This window comes from Saccopteryx bilineata, chromosome 5 (assembly GCF_036850765.1).
Source record: "Saccopteryx bilineata isolate mSacBil1 chromosome 5, mSacBil1_pri_phased_curated, whole genome shotgun sequence".
NCBI lineage: Eukaryota > Metazoa > Chordata > Mammalia > Chiroptera > Emballonuridae > Saccopteryx > Saccopteryx bilineata.
In genome coordinates, this window is record NC_089494.1 from 8,523,626 (window position 1) to 8,533,583 (window position 9,958).

Sequence of the window (9,958 nt, forward strand, 5' to 3'; positions counted from 1 at the left end):
TCTTTAAATTCAGTTTCCTGACACATTGTGTCCCTGTTCCTCTGTATCATGTCTCAGACACTTTTCAGAGTTGGCCTCTGGTCAGACTCTCATATGAACACCCCTCGTTGCCTACTCCAAGCTCCTCAGAGTTCTCCCTTGATCCCCAGGTCCACTCAGAACTTGGGGCACGCCTCCTATTCTCTTAGCAGATGAGTTTCGGGTTTTATCTGTTTGCAATCACCTTGTTCAAGGCTTAGTTGGGAGTTAGGGTCCTCTTCTCTCTCTTCAGCATCATTTGCTTGGTAACACAATTTCTCTTGAGTCGCTGAAGAGAGGAAGAGAAAAGAAATGAAAGATTTCCATTAAAGCTCAAGAACATCATCAAAAATGTACATGTTTAGAAATTTCCAGCCTTCTGGTCACTCAGATCTCAGTGAGTCCCTGTACTCATGGTAAAGTTCCTCGTCATTGCTGAGACAGAAAGAGAATGCCCAAGAAGGAGTCCTGATGTTTCTTGTACAAAAGAAGCCATTGAAATGTAAGATTTAAGGAGTCTTGGAAACATTATAAGCCTGTTATTTATGCAAAAACATTTACAGATGACTGAGAAAGCATATATCAAACTGAGTAATAGCCTGACCTGTGGTGGTGTAGTGGATAGAGTGCTGACCTGGAATGCAGAGGTTCTGGTAGCGAACCTGGGCTTGTCTGTGCAAGGCCCATACAAGAAGCAATCACTGAACAGTTAAAGGAAGCAACTATGATTTGACATGTCTTCCTCCCCTCACTTCTAAAAGTCAATAAATAAAATTTAAAAAATAAGTAATAGAAGAAATGTGTTTTCAGGTCTGTTCGCATTGTAAAGAAGAAAGAAATCTCCTCGGAAGAGTACGAAGAGCTTGTAAGTGTCCACGTGTATAAATGAGAAAGTTCAAGAGCTTTAACATGTTGTCTGGACAAGAGAAGAGTGCAATTCATTGGATTGGGGGGATGTGTTTTCCAAATGACATTATAGGACACATGAAGAACTAGAAAGAACTCCTGGAGCAAAGGGCGGATCTCAGGGATAAGGGGAGGACACTCTCTGTAGCTACAAGCAGAGACAGCAGACTGCACTACAAGACAGGGACCAGGGCGCTGCCAAAGAGAGGAGCCAGGACGCCAGCCGAGGGCTCTGTGCAGAGGGGACGCAGCAAGTGTCAGGAGGAGAAAAGTACATCAGGAAGCCTGGGGGTGGGTGTCTCGGGAGGAGGAGGCAGGAAAGTGTTGGGCCCTCACTGCCCAGTGCTGATAGCAGGGTGCCTACTGGGGCAGTGACCTGGTAGTTACAAACGTATAAACCTCTAGGATCTCTTTGGTGTCCAGTAAATAAACCTACAATTTCTTAGCTTTCAATGCCAAACCTTCCAAAATCATTTTCAAGTTTATCTCTTTTGAATCAACCCCCACAATCACTACTGACTCTACGAGAAGTCTGATTGTCCCTTATTGCTAACACGTGGCACCATTTCACCCTCTGTGCCTTTCCCTGTCACATCTGCTTTCTTCAGGCTGTGTAACCATTTCTTGTGACTTATTCAGAGGTCTTGGTTGTTATGACTACAGAGTTGTTACATGAGACACTGACTGCTATGAGCATGGTGTTGCTAAGAAGCTGAGATTCTGCACCCTTAGCTAAGTTGTCACCTGAGATGGGTAGCAGTCAACTTGGGGGACTGCTGTGTAGACCGCTGCTTGAGGTCCCAAAAGAAGAGAAGCAACTGATGCTGCTTTGTTGGGATGCTGGGTTTCCTTTCATTTGTCCTTCTAAGTAATCTGATGCCACTGTGGCTCTGGTTGTCCTGTGAGTCTGCCAGCCTCGTTAGGCAGACCTCCCGGTGGGTGTTGTACTACAGCCATTGTATCATAAGCATGGAGTGGCTCACGACACAGCTGTTTTATTAGTGGTTATATCCTCACTGCCCAGCACTGTGTATGGCGCGTGGCAATAACTCAGTATGTTCTTGCCAAAAAACTTGGCCCTGGACTTAAAAAGGTAGATAATAAGCCTGATTACCATTTTCAAAGCTTTTACCAATGCGAGTTAAAGCAGGGTATTCCCTTATGTTGAACTCGTTGAACAGTGTTTCCAGAACTGGAATGTCAAATGTCTTCTCAAGTTCACTGAGGACACTGTACACCAAATGTGGCAGGTAGACCATGTTTTCCCAAGCTTCTTGACAATCCTTAAAAAAATCAATGGAGAAAAATGAAGCACATCCTTCCAAGTTACAGAGGTTTCCTAGAAAATGATTTTATTGTCAATGTGCTACAATTTTCCTACATAGTTATTTTCTCAGGCTAAATTTTAAATTTTTATATTTATGTGGCTGCTAAGTGAAACAAGTAAGTCCTTCCTCCTCAGTAATTCCTATTGTGGAGCACTTTTAAAAACTAAAGGTGGGTTCAAAGTTAAATGCTATGAAGTCCTTAAAGCGCCTGGCCAAATATTTTAGGGAAAGACTTAATAGGTGATGAGCTCATGATCTGTTGGCTGGGCCATGCTTGTCCCATCCTCAGCACCAGCTTAGCCGGGAAAGGCTCAAGGAAGCCAATGACAAGTCTCCCCCTTGGTGAACTTGCCCCTAGAGAAAGTCTATTTATAGGGAAAGGTAGACTTGCATTTCTGTATCTCCACCTGTATCTCCACCTATGCCTGTAAAATTAACCTAAATTCCAAGACTCCAGAATACCAAAAGGAAAAAAAAGGAAAGTAAACTGAAAACTGTTGGAGATAGATTAGTAAGCATCTACTTCCAAATTTGTCCAACAAGAGAGTAATTCTCTGTTGGTTGGAATCTCACATCTAACTGTTTACATTGATGTTTACTGAAATGAAATGTTATATCAATTATCATTTTATTAAGCCAAATCATTAAGTTTATCCATTCATTCATTAGAATTAATTTTAACTTCCAGTGTGTGATACATTGTATGTGTAGAATTCTTATAAGGCACTATACATCTATGGAGCCCAGCTGCTTCAGAATCAACCTATCTCTAGCCCTAGTCACCTCATCTCCTGGGGACACCATGGAGCACAGTTCCTTCAGTTAGCAGGAGTGTCTCAGGGGTTCACTGCTTCTCTTCTTCTTTTGTTACCTTATAGGAACACTGACAGCAGTACTTGAGAACGTCCCCACACGTAGGCGACTACTTAGAATGTTGATGGTTCCCTGCCGTTTAATTCTAGGATATCAAAGCTTAACTTGTTGGGAGACCATTGACCAGATTATGACATAATAAACTTCACTTACTTTATATTTTTTTTCAGTGATGAGTTTTTGGTCACGAAGGCTTTCAAAGAAAGGAAATGGCTTTTTTATTGCGTATGAAATCTTGAGCTTTTGACTGATGAAGTGATTGAGTGCAGTCTCAGTAATAAGCCTCTTCTGGTCTTGTGTGGACATCCTAGGGAGAAAGGACACCATGATAAAATGGTCATCAAGATTCTAAGATGCTTGTAAAGGCTGTAACTTTTATAAAGGAAGGATAGGCTGTGAAAAACCAACATCGGTAAAATAAGTGGTCCTGAGTGACAACCAGAATAAATAGAATGAAAGCAACAGACAAGCATGTAATTGAAGGAAGCATGAGGGATCAGGAAGACAAGCACAGGACTGAAAAAGTTCATTTCAGTCTGTCTTTGTCAAAGCCATTTTAAAGGTATCTTACCATATCTGCAAAATTTCTAATTAAAAGTTTAAATTCTTATAAAATCAAAATAAAGAAAACAGAGAAATGAAAAACAATGAATAATAATGTATCCAGGAAATCTCAGAGAGATAAAAACCAGATGTCCCCCTTCTGACCTAAAGCTACTCAGGGAAATACCATCTTGCATATAAAACTGATTCAGAAATGATAAGATGGGGTTTAATAATGGTTTGAGGTGGTATAAAGTGTGGATTTCAAAAATAATATCAATATTTTCTCCTAGAACTCTGACTTTGTGTTAATATAAACCTGTTTATGTTATGATTGTGTACACTGAATATTTTTAGAGAACTGAATTTCAGATACTGCTGCTATTTTCTGTGAAAGTAATTTTAAACCTAAGTCTGTAATTCTAGTTCTTCATTGGTCATTTTCTTGCTCTGAAAATTATGTTTTAATACACATTTTGTATTTCTTAAGCTTATGAAGATTCGTAAACTTCCTTTTCTCATACCAGAAGAGAATCATCAGCACTTGCCACAACCCAACATACATCAGAAAATAATAATGTAAAATTGTGTTGAATTCTGTATAAAAAAAAGTCTCTGGCCTGACCACACAATGGTGAAGTGGACAGAGCATCAGACTGGGACGTGGAGGTCCCAGGATCGAAACCCCTAGGTCCCCGGCTTGAGCATGGGATCATAGACATGACCCTATGGTCACTGGCTTGAAGACCAAGGTCACTGGCTCAAGCAAGGGATCACTCGCTCTGCTGTAGCCCCCCAGTCAAAGCACATATGAGAAAGCAGTCAATGAACAACTAAGGAGGCACAAGAAAGAATTGATGTTTCTTGTCTCTCTCCCTTCCTGTCTGTTCCTATCTGTCCCTCTCTTGTCTCTCTGTGTCTCTCTCTCTCTTTCTCCTTAAAACCCCGCCACAAAACTCTTATAAACATGACATATAGTAATCCAACTTCAACTGAAAAACATTGAATAAAATGAACCAGCAAGTCATAGAAAAGGCAATTTTATTATTATCTATTATCATTATTATTATTGAGAGGTGGGGAGGCAGAGAGACAGACTCCCACATGTGTTCCAACAAGGATCCACTGGCTAGTCCCCTATGGGGCTATGCTGTGCCCATCTGTGGCAGTTGCTCTGTTGCTTGGCAACTGAACTATTTTAGCATGTAAGGCAAGGCCATGGTGCCATCTTCTGTGCCTGGGGACAACTTGCTCAAATGAGCGATGGCTGTGGTAGGGGGGAGAGTGAGGGAGAGAAAGACAAAAGGGTGAGGGGAACACATGAAAAGCAGACAGTCGCTTCTCCTGTGTGCCCTGACCAGGAATCAAACCCGAGACTTCCACACACTGGGCCTACACTGTACCGCTGAGCCAACTGGCCAGGAACAGAAAAGGCTATTTTAATGACCAATAAACATGAAAACTATTCAACCTCCCATGTAATGAGAAGAATGCAACTGAAAGCAAGATGCAACTCTTCATCCACCCCCTTTGTAAAGCCTGGGTGTGGGGGACGGCTGTTCTCTGTGGAGGGGTGAGGGGTTGGCTCGGCCACCTAGAAAGGCGATAGGCAGGATCGGTGAACAAGCACATATCGTAGTTTTTGTGTCCCCCATCCCAGCTTTTGGTGTTTGACACAGCCAAGTGCTTATATACACCATGGGGCAAAAATACGCTTAAGTTGTTTGTATGGAAAATAGTACAATACTTAATAAATAATAATATAAGAATAAGATCTGTGGCCTGACCAGGCGGTGGTGCAGTGGATAGAGTGTCGGACTGGGATGCCGAAGACCCAGGTTCAAGACCCCAAGGTCGACAGTTTGAGCGCGGGCTCATCTGGTTTGAGCAAAAGCTCACCAGCTTGGACCTAAGGTCGCTGGCTCGAGCAAGGGGTCACTTGGTCTGCTGAAGGCCCGCGGTCAAGGCACATATGAGAAAGCAATCAATGAACAACTGAGGTGTCACAATGCGCAACAAAAAACTAATGATTGATGCTTCTCATCTCTTCGTCCCTGCCTGTCCGTCCCTGTTTATCCTTTTCTCTGATTCTCTCTCTGTAAAAAAAAAAAAAAAAAAAAAAAAAGCTCTATGTTTCATGTACTGATAACTGCAAGCCTGCTTTTGTCATACCTGTACATGAACAGTTTATACATACTTCTCTAACTTTTTATATGCATATATATAAAATATATATAAAACATTTATAATATATATATAAAACATTATATTTATAATTGCTATTCCTACAGCTTCTTGGTAAAAATGAACTATTGAAAGCAACCTAAATCTCAGTGCATAGAAGAGAAATGGTTTAGAAACTAAGATGTAGCAGGTCTATGCAACAGCATGTATCTGATAGTAAAGGAATGAGGTCGATCTGTGTTTATTAAAGTAAAAAGATCTTTGAGGCATTTAATATTAAACTAAGTGAAAATGTAAGATACAGAAAGGCATATACAATACTATGTGCTATTAAATAACAAGAACACAGTTCTGCCTTCAGGAAAGAAGCTGTCTGTGCACAGGTCCCGGGAAAGCCAGGCAAGGCCACGCCTGCAGCACTGAGCAGGACCTGGACTGGGAGCCACAGGGCGGGTGGGGAACAGGACTCTTTTCTTCTACATACGTACATGTCACCTGTAATTTTATGACCAAAAACATATATTTCGTTTGCATTATTTTAAGATTAAATGTGCTAAGTAGCATTGTTGCTGACCCAGTGCTAGAGAATAGTATCTCTAGCCCTTTCCTTGCAGAGGCCTGTGCACAGTTCAGGTACAAGATCCCAGCGCACCAGCCAGTGACGGAGAATAAGTCAGTGGGTTACTCTGAATTATAGATTTCGTAAACTACCTTCTTTGAAATGACCTAGAGGAGGTGTGAGAGAAAGGAGAGGGTTCAAGGGTTATGAGAAAATGACAAATCTCTGCCTCAAAGCAACAGAAAAGAGGGACAGGCCCGCCCGCGGAGCAGTGGCTGGAGGACAGGAGTCCTGTGGGTGTGGCAGCTGCACTCACTCCAGCAGCTGTCCCTCCGCAGGTTAAAGCTCTGACTTCCTCATTACCTACCCCTGCATTTCAGTACGGCGCACCGGCGTGTTCTTGGACAGCAGCACTGAGGTCGAGGTTGAGACCAGTGTCTAAAGACAGACAGGAAAACAGCTGCCCAGCCAGAGAGAAAGTTAAAGGGAGGGAGACAGAGACTGACCTGGTGCTGAGGTTACTGCTCCCACTGGTCATCATCCTGTGCCCAGCCCTGCCTGGGCCTCTGATCCATCCTCTGTCCCAGACAAAACCAGTGTAACTGCTCACCCTAGAACAAGAGGTTCGTGAATCTTCTCAGCCAGGGAGGGCTCCACCCAAATGGGGAAAACAAAAGTGAAAGGAACTTTACCAGTGTTGTCAGACACTGTCTCCCTCCGCCTGCGGCCCACGGTGGTGCTCGGTGGCTCTCAGCCATCCAAACTTGTGGCAGCAGGAATGGGGGACAAGGAGGGACAGGCAGGGTCTGGAAAGCCAAAGGATGGGGACCCCCAGTGAGGAGCAGAACCAGCCAATAGGAGTGCCCTCGTTTGTGTAAAGACACAAAAAACATCTCTGAATCCTGCTGTCCTCTGGTGCCCCACCCTCCTGAGAGCAGGCAGAGTAAGACAGTTAGGTCTCCTGTCCAGAAACAGGGCTGGGGGAGCACATTCCCCGGTATCATGGCTTCCACATCTGGTCCCCTGAGTCCGACTTCCTCAGGCTGTAATTGGGGTTCTCACCCAGGTACAGTGAAGATACAGGGGAAGGCTCCCCCCTCTCTCCACCTCTGTTCTTTCTTTCCCCCAAAGGGGCAGACTTCCATCTGGGCAGATTCCACACCCTGAGGAGGACACCATGCAGGGGGCAGGGCCGCAGTGTGCCCAGTGCTGCGCACGGGGTCTCCCCGGCCCCCTCACTAGGGGGTAGAGAAACTAGTAAGCTGAGCCTGTGCTGGGCACAGCTGTGCTGTACGCCTGATCTCCACGGTTCACGGGACCCAGACAGGGTCTGACACAGACGACACCAGTCTTTTTTTTTTTTTTTTTTTTTTTTTTGTATTTTTCTGAAGCTGGAAATGGGGATAGACAGTCAGACAGACTCCCGCATGCGCCCGACTGGGATCCACCTGGCACGGCCACCAGGGGGCAATGCTCTGCCCACCAGGGGGCGATGCTCTGCCCCTCCTGGGCGTCACTCTGTCGCGAGCAGAGCCACTCTAGTGCCTGGGGCAGAGGCCAAGGAGCCATCCCCAGCGCCCAGGCCATCTTTGCTCCAATGGAATCTCACTGCGGGAGGGGAAGAGAGAGACAGAGAGGAAGGAGAGGGGGAGGGGTGGAGAAGCAGATGGGCGCTTCTCCTGTGTGCCCTGGCCGGGAATCGAACCTGGGTCCCCCGCACGCCAGGCCGACGCTCTACCACTGAGCCAACCGGCCAGGGCTGACACCAGTCTTTTCTAGTGTCCCCTCTGTCTCCCCTGTCCCAGAACAGCAGGCAGACTGGGTCACCTCTGTGCCAAGTGTTGGCATTAATGTGCCGGCTTTTCCTGGGTCTGCCGAGAGTCACCAAGGTCAGCACGTGAATTAGAGTCCCAGAGCAGTCAGCTGGTGGGCAGTCCACCGGGGCCAGACTTCTGGGTGGGCACTTCCACACAGGGGCTGACCTGGTCCCGGGGAAGGACACATCCCTGTGGGGCCAGAGGAAGCTGGACACACTGCCCCCTGTGGACAGCAGTGTCCCTGAAGGGTCAGGAGCCCCCTGTGGACAAGCACAGTTTCCTTCATCCAGAGAACAACGTCAGACCTACACAGGTTAGGCACCAGACTGGACCATCTCAGAAGCAGGTTACATACATCCATGTCATTTGTAATTTAATACCACAAACATACATTTCTGTTGCATTAATGATTTTAAAATTAAATATGCTAAGTAGCATTGTTGCTGACCCAGTAATAGAGAAAAAATAATAATATTTCTAGCCTTTTTCTTGCAGAGGCCTGTGCACAGTTCAGGTACAAGATCCCAGCCTGACCAGGCGGTGGCTCAGTAGATAGAGCGTCAGACTGGGATGCAGAGGACCCAGGTTCGAGACCCCGAGGTCGCCAGCTTGAGCGCAGGCTCATCTGGTTTGAGCAAAGCTCATCAGCTTGAACCCAAGGTCACTGGCTCCAGCAAGGAGTTACTCAGTCTGCTGAAGGCCCACGGTCAAGGCACATATGAGAAAGCTATCAACGAACAACTAAGGTGTCGCAACGCGCAATGAAAAACTAATGATTGATGCTTCTCATCTCTCTCCGTTCCTGTCTGTCTGTCCCTGTCTATCTCTCTCTCTGACTCACTCTCTGTCTCTGTAAAAAATAAGTAAATAAAATTAAAAAAAAAAAAGATCCCAGCACACTAGTCAGTGATGGAGAATAAGTCAGTCGGTTACCCTGAATTATAGATTTCTTAAATTCCCTTCTTTGAAATGACCTAGAGCAGATGTGAGAGAAAGGAGAGGGTTAAAGGCCATGAGAAAATGACAAATCTCTGCCTCAAAGCCTCAGAAAGGACAGCCAGCCCAGTGCAGACAGTCCCGCCCGCGGAGCAGTGGCTGGAGGACAGGAGTCCTGTGGGTGTGGCAGCTGCACTCACTCCAGCAGCTGTCCCTCCGCAGGTTAAAGCTCTGACTTCCTCATTAGCTATCCCTGCATTTCAGTACAGTGCCCCTGAGTGTTCCTATACAGCAGGACTGAGGTCAAGGTTGAAATGAGTCTCTAGAGACAGACACGGAAGAAACAGCCCACCCAGAGAGTAAGTTAAAGGGAGGGAGACAGACTGACCTGGTGTTGAGGTCACTGCTCCCACTGGTCATCGTCCTGCTCCGGGCTCTGCCTGGGCCTCATCCCTCAGATGTCCCCAGCCTGGTTACACTGTGGTTCCCCAGTCCTGAACAGGAAGTGTGTGAACTCACTGAGACAGGTCATCACTCACAGGGGAGAAAGAGAAGTAGAATTACCATATTTCCCCGTGAATAAGAAGCATATTTTTTGAAAACATGGTGTCTAAAAACTGGGTGTGTCTTATACAGTGGTTGTGGTGTTTTGTTTTTTGTTGTTGTTTGTTTTTATTCATTTTAATTTATTGTTTACATAGATTCTAGTGTCACCCCGAATGCATTCCCTTCTCCCCCATATTCCCCTCAATATCTCCCTTGTCCCCCTCACCATAGCGCCCTCCCCCCTTCCC

At 45.5% G+C, this 9,958-nt stretch overlaps 1 protein-coding gene across 4 annotated transcripts in view; it reads right to left on the reverse strand.

The window, feature by feature from the left end:
* LOC136337982 (nuclear body protein SP140-like protein) overlaps nt 1-9,661 on the reverse strand; it is a 29,120-nt gene extending 19,459 nt beyond the window's left edge. For 3 of the 4 annotated variants that reach the window (XM_066279945.1, XM_066279943.1, XM_066279941.1), the window contains exons 1-6: nt 9,553-9,661; nt 7,104-7,217; nt 6,918-7,022; nt 3,279-3,432; nt 2,039-2,207; nt 224-307 (exon numbers count right to left, since the gene is read on the reverse strand). In XM_066279945.1, the coding sequence (XP_066136042.1) occupies nt 224-307; nt 2,039-2,207; nt 3,279-3,432; nt 6,918-6,952 (442 nt within the window). In that variant the 5' untranslated portion in view covers nt 6,953-7,022; nt 7,104-7,217; nt 9,553-9,661. Of the gene's footprint in view, nt 1-223; nt 308-2,038; nt 2,208-3,278; nt 3,433-6,917; nt 7,064-7,103; nt 7,218-9,552 lie in introns of those variants that run through there. The other variant, XM_066279942.1, reaches the window with a different exon arrangement.
* Between the last annotated feature and the right edge of the window lie 297 nt (nt 9,662-9,958).